General features: G+C 63.3%; 2 protein-coding genes and 1 long non-coding RNA gene across 5 annotated transcripts in view; 1 reads left to right on the top strand and 2 right to left on the bottom strand.

Annotated features, from left to right (window-relative positions):
• Positions 1–37: 37 nt before the first annotated feature.
• Positions 38–668, bottom strand: LOC138846190 (uncharacterized). The gene is made up of 2 exons (XR_011383634.1): positions 478–668; positions 38–308 (listed from the first exon to the last, which is right to left on the bottom strand). It is a non-coding gene; the product is annotated as an uncharacterized lncRNA (long non-coding RNA).
• Positions 669–724: 56 nt separating this feature from the next.
• MYBBP1A (MYB binding protein 1a) lies at positions 725–14,300 on the top strand. 2 transcript variants are annotated; one of them, XM_051825343.2, is made up of 26 exons: positions 725–1,009; positions 1,183–1,278; positions 1,761–1,844; positions 1,927–2,001; positions 2,099–2,206; positions 4,617–4,792; positions 4,887–5,054; positions 5,169–5,286; positions 6,039–6,328; positions 6,529–6,639; positions 7,310–7,435; positions 7,527–7,694; positions 7,790–7,889; positions 9,519–9,639; positions 9,733–9,884; positions 10,118–10,204; positions 10,285–10,443; positions 10,529–10,702; positions 10,791–10,942; positions 11,503–11,731; positions 11,829–11,954; positions 12,041–12,109; positions 12,326–12,439; positions 12,574–12,675; positions 13,190–13,335; positions 13,472–14,300. In XM_051825343.2, exons 1-26 carry the CDS (start codon positions 818–820, stop codon positions 13,995–13,997), a joined length of 3,969 nt encoding a protein of 1,322 aa, XP_051681303.2. In that variant the 5' UTR covers positions 725–817; the 3' UTR covers positions 13,998–14,300. The 2 variants fall into 2 exon arrangements, with proteins under 2 accessions (XP_051681303.2, XP_008269086.3); XM_008270864.4 differs by having other exon boundaries at positions 735–1,009; positions 9,519–9,615.
• Positions 14,170–21,830, bottom strand: part of SPNS2 (SPNS lysolipid transporter 2, sphingosine-1-phosphate) — a 34,184-nt gene continuing 26,523 nt past the window's right edge. The window contains exons 4-13 of one of the 2 annotated variants that reach the window (XR_011383633.1): positions 20,736–20,887; positions 20,551–20,617; positions 19,352–19,494; positions 18,899–19,051; positions 18,617–18,806; positions 18,321–18,386; positions 16,587–16,685; positions 16,349–16,512; positions 15,974–16,128; positions 14,170–15,593 (exon numbers count right to left, since the gene is read on the bottom strand). Coding sequence is in view for 1 of the 2 variants with exons in the window: in XM_051825348.2 (XP_051681308.2) it covers positions 15,978–16,020; positions 16,349–16,512; positions 16,587–16,685; positions 18,321–18,386; positions 18,617–18,806; positions 18,899–19,051; positions 19,352–19,494; positions 20,551–20,617; positions 20,736–20,887 (1,077 nt within the window). In the remaining variant the exon portion in view is untranslated. The remainder of the gene's footprint in view (positions 15,594–15,973; positions 16,129–16,348; positions 16,513–16,586; positions 16,686–18,320; positions 18,387–18,616; positions 18,807–18,898; positions 19,052–19,351; positions 19,495–20,550; positions 20,618–20,735; positions 20,888–21,830) is intronic. The other variant, XM_051825348.2, reaches the window with a different exon arrangement.

The raw sequence follows: 21,830 nt of genomic DNA, 5'->3' as shown, positions 1-21,830 counted from the left end.
TTTTTTTTTTTAATAATTCACAAGTTTTAAACTGCTGTTGTGAGTAGCATGATGGTATTTTTAAGACCTTATTTATTTGAGAGGTAGAGTTAGAGAGGGACAGGGAAAGTTTTGCCATCTGCTGGTTCACTTCCCAGATGGCCACAATGGCTGGAGTTGGGCGGATCCGGAGCCAGGAGCTTCCGGGTCTCCCACGCAGGTGCAGGGGCCCAAGGACTTGGGCCATCTTCCACTGCTTTCCCAGACGCAGTAGCAGGGAGCTGGAGTAGAAGAGGAGCAGCTGGGTCTCATGACGCCCATACAGGATGCTAGGGCCACAGGTGGGAGAAGCTTAGGCTACTACACCAGTAAACAGGTGCAGTGCGTTTCCCTCTGACCCCTGCATTCCTTCTTTATTTTCTCCCTAATTATCTTTTTAAAATATATCTGTCTACTTGCTCAGCAGGGGCCCTGTTACCACCGCCTAGCCCAGCCTACCGAATGTAGGCGCTCAGGAATCAGTAACTCCTGGGTGGTTTCACTCCTGGGTGGCTTCATGTTGGAGCCCAGGGGCCGCTCTCGGACTAGAGGATCGATGTGCTCCCCTGAGACCCCAGATTTGGAGTGAGCCGCGAAGCCGACAGGGCGCCTGGGGCTGCAGGGCGAGGATTTACCGCCCCAGTGAGGGCGGAAGAGCAAAGAGGAGGAAGGGCGGAAGGACTGCCCTCCCAGGCCCCGCCTCCCTCCTGGCTGCCCCGCCCCGGCGCCAGATCCAGTGCGCAGGCGCCGCGACCTGACCCGGAGGCGACGGTCTGCGCCGCACACGTGTTTCGGGAGCATGGCGGAGATGGAGGATCAGGAGCTCGCGGAGCCGATGTCTCCGGAGGCGGTGGCGGAAGCCGACCGCCGCGGCCTGCTGAAGCACAGCCGCGAGTTCCTGGACTTCTTCTGGGACATCGCGAAGCCGGAGCAGCAGACGCGGCTGGAGGCCACGGAGAAGCTGCTGGAGTACCTGCGCACGAGGCCCAGGGTATGGCGGCGGCCGGGGCCGTGGCGCCACGGGCGTCCCTGCTCGGGGACGGGGCACGGGGGCCGGACAGAGCACGTGCTTCGCGGTCCTGGATGCCGGGGTGGGGGGGGGTGGGGCGAGGGCAGGCTGGTGCTTGTCCTCGTTCGTCGGTAACGATGCGCTTGCTTTCACAGGGGTCGGAGATGAAATACGCTCTGAAGCGGCTGATCACTGGGCTCGGGGTGGGACGAGAAAACGTTCGGCCTTGCTACAGCCTGGCCCTAGCGCAGGTGAGGGTGCTACCGGCGGAGAAGGCCGTGCCGGTCGGGGCGGCTGAGCCAATGGGAGGCCGGCCTAACGTGGAGGAGGTGGGAGCAGGGCCTGCCTGCCGAGAGGTCCTGGCAGGTGGAATGGGGAGTGAGTGGGACTAAGTGATGGTCCGTGCGTTGATCAGCTTTGGGGTGCACTTGCTGGGAGTGCGGAGGTTTGGGGTCGGCTCCGGCAAGGCCCAGGGCGCTCAGCCCCCTCGGGCGCTGTGCGAGGAACTTGGACGTGGAAGTCGCAGGCGGTGAGGGTATCTGGGGGCTCTCAGCAGCCTAGAAGCCCTGGTGGAGGAGGGGTAGAGAGGCAGGGTTCGGGTGTGTGAGAGCAGCTTCAGAGAGGACTTTGAGGGGGAGGGTGGGGACCCCAGGCTTCCAGGAAACAGAGAAGGTTGGCGCGCTTGGGCCACCGCCCTGAGCCCCTCTCTTCCTCCTGCCACCGCCCCTGGCAGCTGTTGCAGTCTTTTGAAGACATCCCCTTGTGCAGCATCCTGCAGCAGATCCAAGAAAAATACGGGCTGGATTCGGTGCCGAAGGTGACCAGGGGGGCTGGGTGCAGGGGTGGCGGGGATGGGGGGTCCTGGGCCTGGCTCACCTGGGCCTGGAATCTTTTTCTAGGCCACGATGAGACCCAGTCTCTTTGCAAACCTGTTTGGGGTGCTGGCCCTCTTTCAGTCAGGCCGTCTGGTGAAGGTAAGGATCTTGAGGACACAATGGGGCAGGGACTGGCATGGTAGTGTTGGGGGGCCATACACCCTGCTCATACCCCGTGCCCTTGTGTGCGTCCCAGGACCAGGAGGCACTGATGAAGTCAGTGAAGCTGCTGCAGACCCTGGCCCAGCACCACAACCACCTTCAGGAGCAGCCCCAGAAGGCCCTGGTGGACATCCTTTCTGAGGTAAGGGGTTCCCAGCTCTGGGCCTTGGGTGACACTGCCCGATGTGGAAATGTCGTAGTGGATGAGGAGGCTTTAGGCCAGCCCTGTTCCACACAAGGGTCCTTCTTAAAGCTGTGGTACAGCGGGTAAGCCACCACTTGCAATGCCAGCATCCTATATCAGAGGCCTTGTTTGAGTGCTGGCTGCTCTGCTTCCCATCTGGTTCCTGCTAATGCGCCTGGGAAGGCAGTGACGATGGCCTGCCCAAGTGCTTGAGTCCCTGACGGTCACGCAGAAGACCTGCTTGGAATGCTAGCTCCTGGCTTCCGCCTGGCCCAGCCCTAGCCACTGAGGCCATTTGGGGAGTGAACCAGCAGTAGATCTCTGTCTCTCCATGTCTGTCTCATTCTGTTTTTCAAAGAAGTAAATCAACATATCTTAAGGGATGTGGAAGTTGAGGGGCCCGCAGCATGGCGCAGGGGATTAAGCTGTCTCCCGCGATACCAGCATCCCCGTGGCCACCAGTTCAAGTCCCGGCTGCTCCACTTCGGATCCAGCTCCCTGCTAGTGGCCTGGGAAAAACAGTGGAAGATGCCTAAGTGCTTGGGCCCCTGCACCCACATGGGAGACTCAATATAGGATATATCTGTTACTGTCTGTAACTTTTAGAAAGCTTATTTGAAAGTAGAAAGTTTAGTCAAGATGGTATATGAAAATACAGTTTGATACAATTTATATATATTTTCCTTCATTAAGATACATATTCCGTGAACTTTTTAACACATCCCCATGTATGTGGATTTTGAAAATGTTTTGTGCCAACCAGCGCCGTGGCTCAACAGGCTAATCCTCCGCCTAGCGGCACTGGCACACCAGGTTCTAGTCCCGGTCGGGGTGCCGGATTCTGTCCCGGTTGCCCCTCTTCCAGGCCAGCTCTCTGCTGTGGCCAGGGAGTGCAGTGGAGGATGGCCCAAGTGCTTGGGCCCTGCACCCCATGGGAGACCAGGAGAAGCACCTGGCTCCTGCCTTCGGATCAGCGCGGTGCGCCGGCCACAGCGGCCATTGGAGGGTGAACCAAAGGTAAAGGAAGACCTTTCTCTCTGTCTCTCTCTCTCACTATCCACTCTGCCTGTCAAAAAAAGAAAAAAGAAAATGTTTTGTGCCAAAATAAACTCACCTCTTTTTTTTTTTTTTTAAGATTTATTTATTTATTTGAAGGAGTTAGGGAGGGAAAGCCAGAGAGGTCTTCCATCTGCTATCCCACTCCCCAAAATCAGGAGCCAGGAGCTTCTTGCAGGTCTCCCATGACGTGGGTACAGGGGCCCAGACACTTGGGCCAGCTTCCACTGCTTTCACAGAGCACTGGATGGGAAGTGGAGCCAGCTGAGGCTTTACCTATTTATTATGCCACACTGCTGGCCCCATAAACTCACCTTTCAATTCCATTTTCTGCAAACTTTTGTTAGTAAGCATCTGGGGAAAGCTAAAAAGTAACATGTAGTTGAGTAATGTCATTAGTCTTGTATATACCTAAAGCTCATTGTGACGTGCCATCTGAAAAATCGTTGATATTTTATATTTATAATCTATCATATTAAGTCCAGAAACTGGTCGTTTTATACTTTTAACGCATTCCATCCAGGTTAAACTTTCTTTTGACTTTATCACATGTGGTTCAGTCCCCAAATTCTAGCAACAGCTGGGCCTGGGCCAGGGCAGAGCCAGGAGCTGAGAGCTCAACCCAGGTGTCCCTCGTGGGTGGCAGGGGCCCACGGTCACTTGAGCCATCACCACTGCCTCCTGAGGTTTGCACTAGCAGGAAGCCGGAGTCGGGAGCTGGGTATCCTATCAAATCCAGACACTGCGACAGGGAGGAGGTGTCTCAACCACCAGGCAGCATGCCTGCCCGTTCCCCGTTGCAAGTGCTTGGCGGCTGTCTGGTTGGGCAGCGCAGCTCTGGAACAGGGCCCTGCACGCGGCAGGGCATTAGGCTCATTTGCTATTGTGTGCTCAAGGCTGGCCCCTTGGGGGCGCCCCTGCCCTACCTGGGAACCTGGGGTAGGGAGCCCTTTGCCGCTGTAGGAGAGGGCAGGGACTGGCATGTTCCCCACAGGAAGTGTTTGGCTCAGAGCTCCTTGTGTCAGAAGTGGCTCAGAAACCTCGGGAAGGGAGAAGTCCAAGGGCACCTCCAGGCCGGTGGCATCAGGGGGTGCTTGTTAAAAACCCGGCTTCTGGGAGTTTGAGCTGTTTATAAGGAATGGCCTGTAAGGATCCTGAGGCCGGGGGTAGACAGTGGCCGTTCCCCCGAGACAGGCTGTGTGCAGGCAGCCAGGCCCAGGAAGCAGGGCACGCCCCCAGGGAGAGTAATATGGAGGATAAGGATGCTGCCCTCCTGAGCCTGTGCCTGAGCCTGTGCCTGTGCCTGCCGTAGGTGCCGGAGGCCGTGTTGCAGGGGATGCTGCCCAAGGTGCTCAAGGCCGACCTGGATGTGGTGCTCAGCTCCCCGGAGCACCTGGCGCTCTTCCTCTTGGCCCGGAAGAAGGTGCCCACAAAGCTGGAGAAGATGATGGGCTCTGTCAACCTGTTCTCCGACGAGAACATCCCCAGGTGTGAGGGCGGCGGGTGGAGCAGGGCCCCCCGCGGTGTCCCCGCTGCCCCGGGCGCCTGGCCCTGAGCCACCCCTACGCCCTGTGGGCCGCAGGCTGGTGGACGTGCTGAAGACGGCTGCCGCCTCCGTGAAGAAGGAGCAGCGGCTGCCCGCCGTGGCCCTGGGCATGCTGCAGCTGGCGCTGGAGGAGGACAAGTTTCCTCGCTTCTGGAAGCAGGTTGTGGAGCAGGGGCTGCTGCAGAAGCAGCTCTGGCCGGTCAGGTGCGTGCGCCGCTTGTCCTGGGGTCTTCCCCGTCTGTTGGGGGGCAGGGGCGTCACCCGAGGCCCAGCCAGGGAAGCAGGGCTCTGACTGCACTCTATCCTGCTCCCCTGTAGCTACATGTGCTTCCGCCTGCTGGGCACGGCCCTGCCCCTGCTGTCCAAGGAGCAGCTGCAGCTGGTGCTGCGGGGGGACCTGATCCGCTATTTCGGGGAGCACTCGATCACAGTCCAGGTGGGTGCCCTCCTCTGTGGAGGACCTGGCGTCTGGGGCCTGGCGTCACTGCCCTCGGGGTGAGGTGACCTGCCAGGACCCCTTTGCCTCTGACTGGAAGTAGGGGGTGGTCAGACCGCCCACGCCCAGCTGGCGTTGCCACAGGGAGCACAGTGGTGCTGCCGGTGCACGGTTCCCGTGGGGCTGCTGTCTCCCGCCGCACGCTTAGTCTTCGCAGCGGGTTTCGGAGAGTCATTCTTACTTCCTGGGCGCGGGCCGGGTTCAGACAGCCGATCGGTGGCTGCGAGCATGCAGTGAGAAGCCAGACCGCCTGCTCGTGCCACGCGGGGTCCTGTGACTGCGAAGTTACTGCTGGGCTTCTCTGCTCCAAGTCCCTCCTGTATGAAACTATAGTAGGAACAGCCCTGCCCAAGAGGGTGTTGGGCCAGACAAGCTGCTGCACGAAAGCACGGGGCTTACGACCCCTGGCTGATAGGATGTATGGGAGCAGGGTGACTGCCACGAGCTGGCCTAATGGGGTGTGGACTCCGGGTGGTCTTGGCTGGCCAGGAAAGCGGCCTGACCCCACCCACAGTCAGGCGTCAGGAGGCCGTAGCATCGGGCAGTGGTGGAGCAGAGCAATGGGGAAGCTACAGAGAGTTTAGGCACAGCCTAGCTGGGTACAGGGGCAGGGGAGCCCCTGGGCCTGGGATTAAACCTGCCGTGGAAGAGGCTGGTGGGGCCAGCACTGAGCCTGACTCTCGTGTCTCCAGAACAAGTACAGGTTTGTTCCTGAGATGACCGACTTCGTAAACGCCTTTCTGGAGGGAAGCCAGGATGACCCCGAGCGGCAGCTGACAGTGCTGGTGGCCTTCTCGTCCGTCACCAACCAAGGCCTCCCCGTCGTGCCCACCTTCTGGCGTGTGCTGCGGTTCCTGAGCCCCCGTGCCCTGCAGGGCTATGTGGCCTGGCTGCAGGGCATGCTTCTCCAGCCCGACATGGACTCCTTGGTTGACTTCAGCACCAACAGCCAGAAGAAAGCCCAGGACACCACGCCCCACGTGTGAGTGGGCCCGGGACCCTCCCTCCCATAGGGTTGTGGCCCCATACCACAGAAGGGAGGGAGAGGAGGGCCTTGGCTCTCGAAGGTGGCCTCAGTGTCCTCACGTGGTCCCATGCAGGGGGACCTTGGTTACCTGTCGGGGACACCAAGGGGTGGCGTGTTTCTGCCATCTCTAAACATGACCTTGACTCCCGCCCCAGGCCTGAGCGAGCTGTGTTCCGGCTGCGGAAATGGATCATCCATCGCATGGTCAACCTGGTGGACCACTTAGTGCAGGAGAAGGAGGAGGCCTTGATCGAGCAGCTGGCCAGGTACAGACGTGCTCGGGCCCTTGGCCTCTTCTGGGTGGGCCCCCCTGGAGCCAGGAGCCTTCACGGCGAGTTGTCTGTGGGGCCCGGCACAGAGAGATGTAGGGGATTCTTCGGGAGCCTGGGAGTACAGGGCTGCAGGGGCCTCGGGCTCAGGAAAGCCTGTGCCTACCCGACACCTGCCTTAGCTGGGCCGGGCATGGAGCCGAGGCTCATTTTCCCCTCGCTACGTTCACAGACGTGATGATGTGGCTTCACCGTGGCTACGCAGCCTTGCGCCTGCCTTGGTTCCAAGGGAGGAGCTCTGCTTGGCCCAGTGCTGTCTTCCCGGGGGAGACTATGCAAATGCATGGCAGGGCGCAGCGGGTTAGCCACCACTTTGGACGCCCACATCCCACATCGGGCCGATCTGGGTCCTGGATACTAGGTTTCTAATCCAGGTTCCCGCTCATGTATTCTGAGAGGCAGTGGGTGATGGCTCTAGTGCTTGGGCCCCTGCCACACAAGTGGGAGACCTGGATGAAGCTCCAGGCTGCTAGCTTCAGCCTGGCCATTTGGAGAGTGAGCCAGCAGATGGAAGATACCTCTCTCTCTCTACTGCTTGGCATTTCCAGTAAATAACAATACAATAGACCTGGAAAAAAGGCAACAAGCCTGTGCTCTCCTGGCGCAGGTTTTGCTTGTTCCACTCGTTCTTCAAAACAAAGAAGCCCACCGGCCAGATCCCAGAAACCAAGCAGCAGTTCTCTCCGCCCTTGGACACCCGGGGCCGGGAGGTCATCGGCAGTGCCTTCTTCAGGTGAGCCTGGGCCGGCGTGGGGATGGGGGTGGGGGGAGAGGAGGTGGCTGTCCCCGGGCCGCCCTGTGACCTCACCCCACTGTTTGTGCAGCCTGCTCCAGGCCCTCAGCACGCAGCTCAAGCAGGCGGCAGCCCAGGGCCCAGGCGGGCAGTCCTGGACCTACCGCCTGGTGCAGTTGGCAAACACGCTGCTAAACCACAGCCGCAACGTGGCCCTTGTGACGCCCTTCACGACGGAGCAGCGCGAGGCCTGGGACCAGTGAGAACCTGGGACCTGGGAAGTGGGAGGGGACCCCAGGAGTGACTGGTGGGATGGCCTGAGAGCGTGACCGTGACCATGACCTTTTCCCCCAGGATGCTACAGACACTGAAGGAGCTGGAGGCCCGCTCCTCAGAGGCCAAGGCCACTGCCTTCCAGCACCTGCTGCTCCTGGTGGGCATCAACCTATTCAAGGTACTGCGGTCTGGCAGGGAAGGGGCCTGGGTGACTCGGGGCTGTCTGGGTGACCAGGGATGGCTCTGGGGACTTGAAGTAGGGAGGTTTCCCAGAACCCTGTTCTGGCTGGGATGAGAACCCAGGGAAAAATCTCCATTTGCTGCCAGGGCTCCCGCTGGGGATCTGTGCTCTCTGCGCACGTTGTCTTGCGTGAGCCCCGCCACCCTGAAACAAGGTGGAGAAACAGGCACGGCAGCCTCCCCAGTGCCACACAGCTGTCAGCCGGGAGTCTGCCCACCCCACAGAGCCTCCCCAGAGGCGCTAGCTGTGAAGGGAGGAGTCCTGCTCCCCCCCCAGGAGGGAGGCCCCACCCCCACGGAGACATTGCCTGTGAACCGGTGGTAGGATCCTGGGTTTGGTTTGCTTTTGTTTTTATTTTGTTTTATTTGAAAGAGTGACAGGGAGAGAAAGCCCTTCCATCTTCTGGTTCACTCCCCAAGTGGCCACAAATGCCCAGCCTGGGCCAGGCCAAATCCAGGAGCCTAGAACTCTCTGTGGGTCTCCTATGTGGGTGCCGGGGCCCAAGCACTTAAGCCATTCCCCCTGCTTTGCCAGGTGCATTAGCAGGAAGCTGGATTGGGAGTGGAGCAGCCAGGACTTGAACTGGTGCTACAGTTTGGGGTGCCAGCCCTGGAGTCCTGTTTTACATCCCCCCCTCCCCCACACAGAGCTGGTGGTCAAGGCTGGGATGGGTGTTTCCCCACAGGGGTCCAGGAGCATTGTGTCTCACACAGTGTCGTGGGCTAGGACTGCTGCCTCTCCCAGCAGAGTACCCCAGGCCCCTGGCTCCCTGCCCATGCTTTCCAGCAAGGAGATTCCAGCTTCCTGGAGCTTCAGTGCCGGCACCACCCAGCCCTCGCTGCTGCTGCCTCGCTCTGAGCCTGGGTCTCAGTGGAGGTTTCCCAGGGCTGCGTCGTGCGCTCAGCCAGGTCCCTCCTTGCCTGCGGTTTCTGCTGCTAGGCCGTGGGCAGCATGAGCCCAGCCTGGGGACGGGTTGTGTGGGTACAGTCCAGCCTCTGTGCCCTTCGCAGCACTGATTGCCAGTTCTTGGGGAGCAGCAGGGCCCCATGATTCTAGAGCAGGTGCAGAGAGCCTGTCCCAGGCCCTGGGAGCTCTGGCCTTGGGGAAAGGAGGCTGCAGTACGGCCCTGGCCACGGGCTCCAGTGTTAGAGCTGCCCACTGGGGCATAAGGAAAAGGCCCGCCTTTTGGGTATCACGGGTCACACTGCTTTTCGGGCTTGGGCCTGGAACCCAGCCATCCTGACGAGATGGACTGCAGGTAGTGACTGGCCTCATGCAGAGCCAGGTGCCAGGCCAGGGATAACTCGGAATTGTGAGTGGTCTTCCTGGTGCCTCTCACTGGCCTTGTCAGGCTAGGCCTCTCTGGAGGCCTGCGAGGAACCTGGGGACTGATTGCTGGGCACTGGTGGGTCATGTAACTGCATCGCAGGTGCGCAAAAGCGCAGCTCTGATGCTGCAGACTTCTCTGTTTTGGACCCCTGGTGACAGCCGGGCCAGCCTCTCACCCAGGTCTGTAAGGATTGGGAGCAGGACCAGGCCCCTGATTCTGTCCTGCCTTGCCTACAGTCTCCTACAGAGAGCTGTGACCTCCTCGGGGACATCCAGGCCTGCATCAAGAAGAGCATGGAGGAGAAGGCCCAGCGACCCCGTTCCAAGGCCATCAGTGGGTCACAGCTCCTGGGCCAGGGTGGGCAGGGCACAGCCAAAAAAGCATGAGAGGGACCCGGGGCTCAGCTAGGTCCACGGCGCCCTGCCCAGCTCCGCCCTCTCCCCGCTGCAGGCACCCAGGAGCCGCCGTGGGTGGAGGTGATGGTGGAGATCCTGCTGTCCCTGCTGGCGCAGCCCAGCCACCTGATGCGCCAGGTGGCCCGGAGTGTGTTTGGCCACATCTGCCCCCACCTGACTCCACGGGCCCTGCAGTTGATCCTGGCTGTGAGTTGGGGCCCTTGGGAAACGGATCCCATGGTGGGGTTCGCCAAGTACCTTGGTCTGTTCTGTGGAGGCCACGTCACTGCCCCCTTGGCCTCTTCACCGTGGCCTGAGAGTCTGAGCTGCCGTGCCAGCCTGCTCTCGGCATCCTGTGGACAGCGCCTGAGCGGGGCAGGCGGCCAGAGGCCCAGCACTTTGAGGGGGGCAGAGAGGGCAGCGTCCTGGTCTCCTCGTAGGTGGTGAACCCCGAGAGCGGCCAGGATGCGGACGACAACGTGGTGGTGACCGACGTCGCCGCTGGGAAGCAAGCGAGGAGTGTGGAGGTGCTGGAGGGGGCAGGGCCCGGGGGGCAGCTGCGGACAGGCCCAGGGGCAGAGGGGAGGGTGACACTCTGGCCTCTCAGGACCAGGACGAGGATGACGACAAGAACTCGGAGAGTGAGGGGGAAGAGGACGAGGACGAGGAGGACGAGGACGAGAGCGAGGAGGAGGAGCGCGACGGGGATGTGGACCCGGGTTTCCGGGAGCAGCTGATGGAAGTGCTGCGAGCCGGGAAGGCGCTGGTGAGCAGGGAGCCGGGGGTCGGCGCGAGGCCGTGTTTGCCACGTGCCCTCCACGACCAGGCTGACCGTGGGCCTCTCCCCTCAGGGTGGCGCGGACAGTGAGGACGATGGGGAGGAGCTGGGGGATGACGCCATGATGGCGCTGGACCAGAACCTCGCCAGCCTCTTCGCCGAGCAGAAGCTGCGCATCCAGGCGCGGCGGGATGAGAAGAACAAGTTGCAGAAGGAAAAGGCGCTCCGGCGGGACTTCCAGATCCGGGTGAGGAGCCAGCCCCCCGGCGCCCAGCCCCATGGCGCCCTCCCCGGCCCCGGCTGTGCGTGGGCTCACCCGCCCCTCCCGGCCGCAGGTGCTGGACCTGGTCGAGGTGCTGGTGACCAAGCAGCCCGAGCACCCCCTGGTCCTGGAGCTGATCGAGCCGCTGCTGAGCATCATCCGGTGCAGCGGCGGCAGCAGCAAGCAGGAGCGTGACCTGCTGCACAAGACAGCCCGCATCTTCACGTGAGCGCCGCGGGGCGGGTGGGAGCTCCCGGGGCTCCAGAGAGCTGGGCTTTCCGGGGGGCCAAGGCGTGAACCCCGGCCACTGCAGCCCTAGAGGCACACAGGTCCTCACACGCAGGGGTCTGGGACGGAAAAGCGTTTGGAAGGGCTGACTGTAGGCCGAGAGCAGCTGCAGGCATCGGAGAGACAACCAATGCCAACACGGCCTGGGGAGGGGGCGGAGGAGAGGGAGGGTCACTGCCAGTCACCTCCAACACAGCCCATGCCGGCCCAGCATCCGTGTGTGCAGACGAGTGTCCCCACTTTGTCCCCAGCCTGCCGTCCACGGTGGGTTCTGAGCACACAGGCCCTGGACTCGTGTCTAGAGCTGGAGTCCACTGACCCACAGCAGAGGAGTGCAGATGGGAGCCCGGGGCCAGGCCTGTCCCCTCTGCAGCCTTGGTCAAATCCCATTTCTTCTGGGTCTCTTCCCCACCAGTGAAAAGGGACTTGAGATCCCTCTCCTCGGGTTGGCTCTGCTGGGCAGAGAGCAAGGTGGTCAGCTCAGCCCCCTCCCACAGGGACCACCTGTTCCGCGCGCGGCGCTGCTGCCAGGACGTGGGTGGCCGTGCGGAGGCCGTGCACACGCAGCTGGAGCAGCTGGTGCAGCGAGCTGGCCGCCAGGCCGACTCCTCCGTCGCCCTCTACCACTTCAATGGCTCCCTCTACCTGCTGCGGGTGCTGAAGGGCAGCCCGGCTGAGAAGTGCACGCAGAAGAGCCAGAAGAAGCCCAAGACCCGAAGCCCGCAGGTGAGTGCGTGCCGCCCTGGGCGCCACCAGCGGGGCAGCGGGGCTGTGACTCTCGCGGACTCTCCTGGTCTCACCCCAGCTCTCTGACCTGGCCCAGGCTACCAGCTGCCTGGACTTGAACCGCGTGACCTCGGTGTACTCGGCCGCACTGAGCTCGTTCCTGACCAAGCGCAACAGCCCGCTGACCGTTCCCATGTTCCTCAGTCTCTTCTCCCGCTACCCGGTGAGTGCCAGCACCACCTCTGGCCACCTCCCCCACACCCCTGCCCAGCCTGGTCCCCACCTTATGGTCCCTGTTGCCCCCCGCAGGTGATCTGTAAGAGCCTGCTCCCGGCCCTGGTCCAGCACTTGGCAGGTTCAACACGGCCTCACAACCAGGTAAGCGACTTCCTGGATCCCAGCCCAGGGCCTGCCTAGTTACCCAAGAGTACTGCTGTGGCCCAGCACCCACCCGCAGTGCCAAGGGGGCGGAGCACTTGGGGGTGCACACTGGGAACTGTATGGAGGACACTGGGCATTTGAGGCTCTGCCCCAGGCCTCGGTGTCCCCCTCATCTGGCAGCAGCCCCTGATGACCGCCTTGTCCCTGTCCCAGGTCCAGGCCTGTCTGCTGCTCCAGAGGACTCTGACCATGCGGGAGCTGAAGCAGTGCTTTGAGGACCACGAGTGGAGGCAGCTGATAGGCCAGGTCGTGGCGCGGCTCACTGAGGTACGGCCGTCAGGGAGGGGGCCTTGGGATCTGGCCGTCTTCAGGGACACTCCTCCCTCTGGCTTCCATCTTCCTCGGGAGGGTCTTGGGTCACTCTTGGGGGTGCAAGGAAGTGACCCCATTCTCTTGCCCAGAACCTGCGGGCCCTGGGGACGGCACAGACCAAGTCTGAGCAGCAGAAGGAGCGGTCGTCCCTGGAGCTGCTCAACAGTGTCCTCAGGGCCGTCAGTCACGAGGTGAGCCTGGGCGGTTGTGGGACCCTGCCTGGGCCAGGCGGTGCCGGTGTCGGGAGGGTGGGAGTGGGAGTGGCATGAGAAGCCCCAGGAATGGCTGGAGCTAGTGGGAGGGGCGGTGAGGAGCTGAGCCGAGCTGGGGCTGGTCCCAGGTGTCAGGGTGGCACACCTGGAGGCACGGAGGGGTGGGGTCTACAGCTCCCAGTGCCCCGGGAGGAGGTGCTGGTCACAGCCTAAAAGAGGGGTGAGCAGGGTTTGGGCCAGCACAGCACTTGGAGGGGGCAGGAGTCCGGGCTCAGCGGTGTTAGCATCAGGCAAGGCTCAGAAGCTGCTGTTGTGCGGGGGGCTCCGGCCGGCCGACCCCATTTCCTCCCCAGTGGAGAAAGACCCAGGATTTGCAGGAGTGGCTGAGGGTCCCAGTGCGCACCGGGGGCTGTTGGAGAGGCAGTACCTGGGCAAGAGTTGGGGGACAGGGCCGGGATCCGGGGAGAGCCCCAGCCTTCTCTTGCCTCCGCAGAAGCTGACTGTGGACCTCACCGGGCTCCTGGGCGTGCTGCAGGGCCAGCAGAACCTGGCACAGAGCTGGCAGAAGGGGCCACAGTCGGGGAGCTCCAGCCGCCTATGTGACCTGTACTGGCAGGCCATGAAGAGCCTGGGGGTTCAGTAAGTGCCCGCGGGAGGCTCCACCCTGGGGAGGGGCGGCACACGCTCCAGGTGGCCTGGGTCCCCTGCGACCACCAAGCGGCAGTGGTTCCTGTCGTCCCTGGACGCTCCTCTTACCTTGTTCCCTTCCTTCCAGGCGCCCCAAGCAGGAGAAGGATGCCAAAGAAGCCCCCAGGGCTCCCCAGAGCCCTGTTAGCATGAAGCGAAAGAAGAAGGGGTTCTTGCCCGAGACTAAGAAGCGTAAGAAACGCAAGTCTGAGGAAGTCGCACAAGAGGAGCCCAAGGAGGCCAAGCCGGCGGCCGCTGCTGCAGACCCACCCCCCAGCACAGGCAAGAAGAGGAAGAAGACGAAGGCCAAAGTTCCTGCCCAGGCCCAGGTCAACGGAACACCCCCTGCCAAGCGTCCAGCCCCTGCTGCCACCCCGGCCAGGACCCCGAAGCCCCAGAAGCCAGCCCAGGTGAATGGAGCCGCTCCCGCGTCCCCCACGGAGCCTGCAGGTGAAAAGCAGCGTCCCAAGGCCCTTCCCAAAAAGGGGGTCTCCGGCAAGTCTCCCCAGTCGGCCCTGCCCCGGAAGAAGGCCAGGCTGTCGTTGTCCACCAGGGGGCCGCTCCTGTTCCAGAGCGGGGCCAAGAAGAAGAAGGCGAAGGTGCGAACGCCCTGAGCACAGCCCCCCCGCCACCCCCCCAGCAGCCCCAGAGACGCCTATTTTTTCACGGTAATTTTAATACAAGCTGCAGCCTCTGGCTCCGCCCCTGAGGGGCGGCGCCGTGGGCCTGGCAGGGGCCGTGCAGGTGACAGGCCTGCCCCCCCACTGTGCTACCAGAGCCACAGGCCTCATTTAAATAGGTTTATTTCTCCGTCGACAAGAGGAATATATTTGGCTTCTCTTAAGACTCTGAGATTCACAATGAGCAGCTCTAAAAAATAAAGGAGCAGTTTGGCTTCCGGAAGGAAGAGGAGGCAACACTTGGACCTGGTTCTTGTACAACAAGAAAACATCGCTGGGGCCCCGGCCAAGGCAGAGGTGGGAGCCAGGGTGGTCTTGGGGGGAGGGTCAGGCCCCCAGGGTGCCCCAGAGCTCGGCAGGGTGGGGGCAGGGCACTAGCTTGCACACCACTGAAGCCACAGCCGGCCGGGTGCTAAGGGGCAGAGAGCATTGTCCATGGCAGCTGGTGGGGACTCCTGGCCGCAAGGTCGCCCCTCGACCAGAAGCACCTTGAGTGCAGCAAGGGTGGGGGGGCTGGTGTGAACCTGGCAGCTGCACCCGGGCGTGGCTGTAAGGGTCTGTAAGGGTGCAGATGGGAGTGAGGGGAAGGCCTGGGGAAGCTGTCGAGTGTGTCCATGTGCATGATCTACAGCAGCTGGTGTTTGGGGGCCTCCAAGAAGCTGGGTCTCAGGGAGGAAGCCAGGCAGATAGCTGCTTCCTGCCACAGCAGCCAGAGCTCTGGCCCCTGCCCCATAGATTCTGGGAATGGTCCCCTGGGCCCTGCCCTTGGCGCAGGCCCGGCCTGGGGGAAAGCAGTGGGTTCAGGGATGGGGTGGACAGTGGAGGTGCTCGAAGGGCCACGGCCCTACGCACAGAGGCGAGTAAGGAACCCAGAGGTCTCGCCTGGGGCACAGATGTGTGCAGCTGCTGCCAGGGCCTTCTGGGGATGCCAGCCCCCTGCTGGGATGGCCCCCACCCACAGGCCTGCCAGGCTAAGAGCCAGCCCGGGGCAGCCGGGACAAGTGGCCAGCTCCATTTGCCAGGTGGAGTCCAGTGTCCCCTCGGGAGCCTCAGCACCTGAACTGTCGCCCTGAAGTCGGGGCCGTCCCTCCTGCGCGTGCTATAGACTCCAGTGGCTCTTCCCAGCGGTGGAGTGTGCCTTGGCAGGCAGGCTGCGTGGGAAAGTCCAGCCCCCTGACCCCGCGGCCCCGGGAGGGCAGGGACTTGCCCAAGGTCACATCGGTCGGCAGCGGGCCAGGCTCTGCTGGAGATCCCACTCGAGGCAGTCGTCTTTGGCTCCAGGGCCCCTGTGGCCCAGACCCAAAACCAGGAGTCCGCTCAGCCGCGTGGCTCCAACACACAAAGCCTTCCTGGTTAACCGAGGGCACGGCCTCCTGGAGCCAGGGCCACTCAGCATTCCCCGCCCAGAGAGGGTGGGGACCCAGCCATGGGTCACACAGGCGGCTTGAGGAGAGCCTAGCAGGTCCAGGATGCTGGAGGACACCTCCCAGGTCAGGGAGGTGGGTGGAGTCGTCATGGTCCCAGCAGCACCTGGGGAAAGGGATCCAGGTCAGGGGAGGGGTCTGGGCACCGTTCCAAGCTTCCCCCACCCATTGGCTTCCCTTGCTGTTTGGAAAACAGGCCTATTGCCCGGCTTCAGGGGCCATGACCCCGGGATGTGCACTGCTGGGAAGCTACAGCCCCCACTCCAAGTAGGAGTGAACCGCTGGCACCTCCATGAGGACTTCGGACTTGCAGTCCAAACAGCAGGGAGTTCCTGGCCAGTGCAGCCCTGACCTGTGCCCCTGCCCTGGGAAGGGGGGAGCCTGCGGGGTTACTGGAAGGAGCTGCTCCCCACCCCTGCCAGCTGTCAGTAAGCAGGCCCTGGTGGGAGGAGGGCTGCAGCGCCCAGCGGCCTGGCCTGCACTCACCATCTCAGACTTTCACGGATGCGGGCGGCATCACCAGCTGGTTCGCCCTGGGGGAGAGACGGGCGGGGGTCAGGGTGGCGCGTCAGCGGGGGCCGGGCACAGCTCTGGTACGTGGCATCGCGGGGGCCAGCGGAGCGGAGGTGCTGGGCAGGGACCTCGTCAGCCCCAGGGGGAGGTGGGAGAGCCCAGGGGTAGGGAGAGGAGAGAGAGAGAGAGGAAAGAGCAGAAGAGAAAGAAGTCAGGAGACAAGAAGAATAGGAGGGGTCCCTGCTGAGAAAACCCCAAGTCCCCAACGACCAAGGGTGGCCCGGCCAGGCCCAGGCCTGTGAGCTGGGAGCCGAGGGGCGGTTCCCACCCCCACCCCCTGCCACTCACTGCTGCTCGGCCTTGGCGCGGTCGCTGAGGAAGGAGAGCGCGGTGGCGAGGAAGAACATGCCCCCCAGGACCACCACGAAGGGGCAGAGCATGAGCGCGTAGCCCAGGCTCAGGAACTCCCAGAGCGGCGAGTCCTTGGTGCTCTGGCGGATCACGTCCGAGATCTGCGGGGGGGTGGGGGGGTGGTTAAAGCAGGCCACCTCCGGGAGCCCCCCCCCCCCCCGGCTGGGCTACTCACAAAGCCAATGAGGTAGGGGCTGCCTGCGTCCCCCAGCAGGTGCGAGGTGAAGCTCTGTAGGGCCACGGCCGTGGCCCGCCGGGTAGGGATGACCACGTACTGCGGAGAGGCACAGGCCAGTGGGCAAGGGCTCCCTCGCTCCCAGACACCCAGCCCCTGGCCTTTTTCCTGACCATCTCTGCTTCGCTGGGGACCTGGGCTCTGCCCCTCCCACCCGGAGCATCCCCAGCCCAGGCCACCGCCTCCACCTGTCCCGCCTCCACATCCAGTCAAGGGGAGAAGAAATTGGGGTCACCCTGGCTCCTGGGGGGATACGACATGGCGAAGCTTCCGCCAGCTCGCCCTCTGCTGTGTGGCCAAGCTGCCTGCTGTCCCGCACTGGGCTCTGGTCCTGGGGACGCTGAGGCCCAGAGACGTTGCATCCCCAAGGCACCCGCGCCTCTCACAGCTGAAGTCTCCTGGTTTTCTCCCCCGATGCCGACCCAGCTAGGCTGACAGCTGGCCTGAGGCAGGACTCAGCCTGGGAGGGCCCCCGCCTATCCCATGATGCCAGGCACCAGTAGGCTGCAGATCCAGCTCCCGAGAACCAGCCCTGGGCCCCGGCAGCCGCCCTCCACCCCTAAGCTCCGGCCCCGCCTTCGTGGACCACGTGTGAGGGCAGCAGTGCCCATGGGGCACCCTCCTCGGGGGGAGGCTGAAAGGGCAGGAAGAGACCTGGATCTGATGAGACGGTGTGGCCCCGTTTCTAGCACTAATTAGTCACTTGGCTATGACACAAACTGGGACAGATTTCTCTGGGACCCAGACCCTGGTAGGGCTGCCCCTGCAAGGGGGTGGAGGGGAGGGAAGGGCACTGGATTCCGACACTACTTGCTCCCACCTTCACCCATGGCCTGCGCGGTAACCCACTCCACCCGTAACGCTGCCTGGCTCCACACTGAGGCCAGAGCTGAGTCACACCGTCCCCCCTCCCCCCAAGCCCATGGACAGAGGCAGCCCTGGGGTAACAGGTGTGCAGGGAAGGCCAGGCCAGGGCAAGGCTTCCTGAGGAGGAGCTGGCGGGGGGCCGTTGGGGCCCAGGCTCCTGTCCTGGACTCTCAAGCATCCTCCCACCCTGCCCAGGGCCCGCCTGGCCCCTCCAGACCACATCCCCACCACTGGTCCCTGCACTGTCTCCTCTGAGTCCCCTCCCAGCCCCAGCCTGGAGGGTAGGAGCAGGTGTCACATCAACCCTACTCTGCCACACAACCCCCTCCTGGCTCCTCCCACCCTGCTCCGGTCCCCGCCCAGGGGGACAGGCCCCGGCCGGCCAGCCGCTCAGACAGAGCCCTTTGTGCCTGGCTGGTCTGGAGCCCTTTGTTGGCCTTGTGAAGACAGCCTCTGTCCACCCTGGCCAGCCGCAGGCACTCGGGCAGGCACGCCTGGGACCCAGGCGGAGCTGGGAGAGGCGGGTCCATGGCGGCTCAGACCCTGGAGGAGGCTCACTGGCAGGCAGCACCACCTCCGTGCCAGCCTGGCACTACCAGCCACAAACCTGAGCCTCGAGACGCGCCCAGCCCCCACAGCCCGCCCCATCTGCCTGCTCAGCGCTCTGTTCTCAGGGCAGGCCCTTACACACACCCCAAACCCCTGATCCCTTCCTTCCACTCCCTGCCGCAGCCACCCCCCAACCCCCACCCGGGTGAGGTCAAGAGGCCCAAGTCTGCACGCAGCCACCTCGGCCGCCTGGCTTACCATGAGGATGTCTGCCGTGATGGCCCAGTTAGAGAACAGCAGCGTTTCCCCGACAAAGATACAGATCTGCCGGCACAGAGTGTGACCGCCGTCAGGGGCCCTGCCACCCCACGCCGCCCCCAAAGCCTCTCACCCCTGCCCCACATCTCCCAGCAGAATCCGAGATTATTCAGAGACTTCAAGACCCGCCCACTGTCCTGAGGGCTCCCAGAGTCCCTGGACTGGCCATGGACACAGCGAGGCTGCCCATGTTTCTGGCCCAGCTCCCCTATCACTCCGCACCCCCTTGCACTCACATAGGCACCCACGATGCTGCTCTTGGCGGCCACGAAGATCAGGCAGATGAAGATGGCGGAGCCCAGCATGCCCACAGCGCACACCAGAGGGTCGGCCCGCTGGGTTCGCAGGCGGCACCAGCGCGTGGCTCCTGCGCCCGTGACCACGCCCAGAAAGCCCGTGAAGCAGGTGATGGCCCCAAAGATGAGGCTGTGGGGACAGAGGGCAGAGGAGCACGGGTTGGGGGTGGGGCGGGCAGGGGCTGCCCTGTCCGCTCTCCCTCGCCCCGCCCCCTTGCCCACCTGTCCTTGGCCCCGCAGGGGGCGCTGCTGCAGGTCTCTGCCGTCTTCTGCACCACTTGGGCGCGGTGCAGGTAGAGCGGGATCCACATGCCCAGGGCCCCCGTGGCGAAGGATACGGCCGCCGTGGCCAGGGAGGAGAAGACGTAGCTGCGGCTGGGGAGAGGCCAGGGCAGCGGCTCTGAGCTGGGACTGGGACGCCTCCACCTGTCGCTGGCCGCCCCAGTCAGAGCCCAGGGGGCGGCCTCCTTTCTCCTGACCCACTGGCCCACACCTCCTGGTAGACAGAAGGTCTCGAATGCCACCCCTCACAAGATCTGGGAGTGAGGGCTCAGGCTGCCAGAACCAAAACTCCCAGCAGCCAAAGCGTCACTGGTGGCCCAGGGGCCAGCAGAATGGCAGCGAGCCCACCTGCAGGAGACCACACCACCTCCCCCCACCCCCAGCAGTACTCACTTTCGGATCAGGGCCCTCATGTCTCGGAGCCACGAGGTCCGGGCCTTGAGCTGCCCTCCGAGCTGGTCAGCATGGCCTCTCTTAGTGGCTGGGACCAGCACAAGGATGAGCGTTCCCGTGATCATGCCCAGGACCGGGGACACCTGGTGGGGCAAGGCGTACAAGGTGAAGACACCAGGGCCCAGGCAGCTCTGTCCCTGCCACCGCAGGCAAGCCCGGCTGTCTCTGAGCCCCCAGTGCCCTCCCTGGGCTGGCTCCCGCCCAGCCTTCCTCACGGGGCTAGCAGGCAGTACCCCTGGCCACGAGGCCAGGGAAGGGCTTGGGGACTGCAAGGAGGCTGTCCAGACCCCAGGTAGGACTCGCAGGAAGGTGCATGGAAGGCTGACGGGAGGGACGGACAGGTGAAGGGAGGAGAGACTGTGGACGGAGGGAAGGGGGCTCGAAGACCGGGTGGCTGGGCGCGTGGACAGCGGACGGACAGACACATAGGACGACAACCGGGGGCAAGAGGGCAAGTCCCTGGGGACAGAGAATGAGATGCCAGGCCACCAGGCCTGCCTGAACACACAGCTCCCACCTGATACAGCAGGTAGAGCCCCCAGGACAGGGCTCACAGGTCTGGGGCCCGGGCTTCATCCCCTCCACCAGCCCTGAGAAATGCAACCCCACCCCCACTCAGCCTGGGAGCCCCTCTCCATGCATCCCCTCGCCCCCCCCCACCCCCAAATTCCACGGAGGCTGCTTCCTTCCTGCTTTTGAGGAAAAAACACTTTGTCTTAAGCTTCCGCTCCTCCGACAGACTGGGGATCTCTGTTTCCTCCGATTGCGCTGTCCTGGGGCCTTGGTAACCTGCCCCAATCCCTCTGGTGGGACCGGAAGTGGCTCCAGACCCCCGGGGGCCCCGTGCAGAGGCCTGGCCCCAGCCCCGGGCTAGCACAGTGCCCAGGCTGGAAGCAGGAAGCCACACCGTGGTCCTGGAATTTCCGGATACAGAGAGAATCCTTCATCTGGCCAACCTGCGACTCCCGGGGGGAGGGGAGGCCGGGGCCAACCCTGAGGGCAGGGGTGGGGGGCGGCTCCCGGACACCTCATTCTGGATGGATGGAGACCTGCACCCTGACCCACGCTGTCTTCAAGGAGACCCTAGCTAGGGCGAGAGTCGGGGTTGCCTCATTGTGGGACATGGGGAGCAGCTTTACCCGTAAGGCCCAGTGCCAGTCCCCAGCCGCCTGCTTCACACTGGAGCCGGTGATGTAGCCCAGGCCGCTGCAGGGAACACAGATGTGTGTTAGCTGGGGCTGCACACGCACACACCCAGGCCCGGGCCCCGGGGGAAGGGGTGGGCATCAGCGCAAAGCACCCAAGCCCGGCAGCTCCCCCTCACCTGCCCAGCGGGATGGCGAAGTAGAAGACGGACAGCATGAGTGTGCGTGTGTTCTTGGTGAACAGGTCGCCGATGATGGTGGGCGCGATGGTGGAGTAGCTGGCCTCGCCGATGCCCACCAGCCCCCGGGACAGCACCAGCAGCCAGAAGTACTGCGGAGATAAGGCGGGGAGTGCCGGGGACCGCCCTGCTCCTCTGCCCACCCAGCCTCAGCTCCCACTCTGCACCTCGCCCCACCTGCGGAGGGCAGGGGGGGTCCACCCTCAGGTTCCCCTGGGCCTCAGTGTGCCCCCTCTGGTGGACAGTGTGTGTGAACAGGAGTTTGCCGGGTGCTGGGGTGGGCATCCTCTGGTCCCATCAGCTCTGGGGTCGCACCTGTGTCCGCCCCAACTTGGGGGACCTCCACTCTGGGTCTGACCCGCCCCCCTCAGTGTGTCCTTCTCCCGGGCAGGGAGCGGCTAGATCAGCCTAGTGGGCTGAGCCCCTCCCCCCACCCGACATCAATGGACAAAGCCCAGCTGAGCAGGGTAGGGTGGGGCCGTGCCAGCTGCTGGTCGGGCTATCCCTCTGATGTGAACCTGCCCCCCTCTGCCTCCCCAGCTGCCCAGGGCCTGAGAACCCGCCATGGTCATCTTTCCCCAGCCTCATCCTGACCGCCCATCCGGCCAGCCACGCCCACGTCCACCCCCGCCCCCGCCCCCGCCCCACTGCCTAGGGGAAAACCCTCATCTCTGGGCTTCTTCACCCTCAGCATCCCCAGCTCCAAGACCTCCCCCAGCCACCCGCCTCTGCTGTTGCCGGGGAATCCTCTGCTCCTGGCCTGTGCCTGCATTTCCACCGGGCTGTTCGGTTTTGTTTCTTTGTATTGATTTGTATCAGCGTCTTCTACGCCCGCCCGAGGCACTGAGCCTGCACTGCTGCTGTCAGACGGGCCCTGGCCTCTTTGTGTCTGGAGAATTTCTCCCTGCAGAGGCTGCAGGTGGCTGAATGCGAAGCTGTCAGGTCTGCTGACTTCCGGTTTAATGGCTCCTGGATCTTACATCTCGTTCAGGAAGGCCTCCTCCATCCCCAAATCATAAAAACCACCTCCCATTG

Source organism: Oryctolagus cuniculus, chromosome 17 (assembly GCF_964237555.1).
Source record: "Oryctolagus cuniculus chromosome 17, mOryCun1.1, whole genome shotgun sequence".
NCBI classification, from domain to species: Eukaryota; Metazoa; Chordata; class Mammalia; order Lagomorpha; family Leporidae; genus Oryctolagus; species Oryctolagus cuniculus.
Note: the sequence above shows the minus strand (reverse complement) of the source record. Positions and strands in the feature narration are given on the sequence as shown.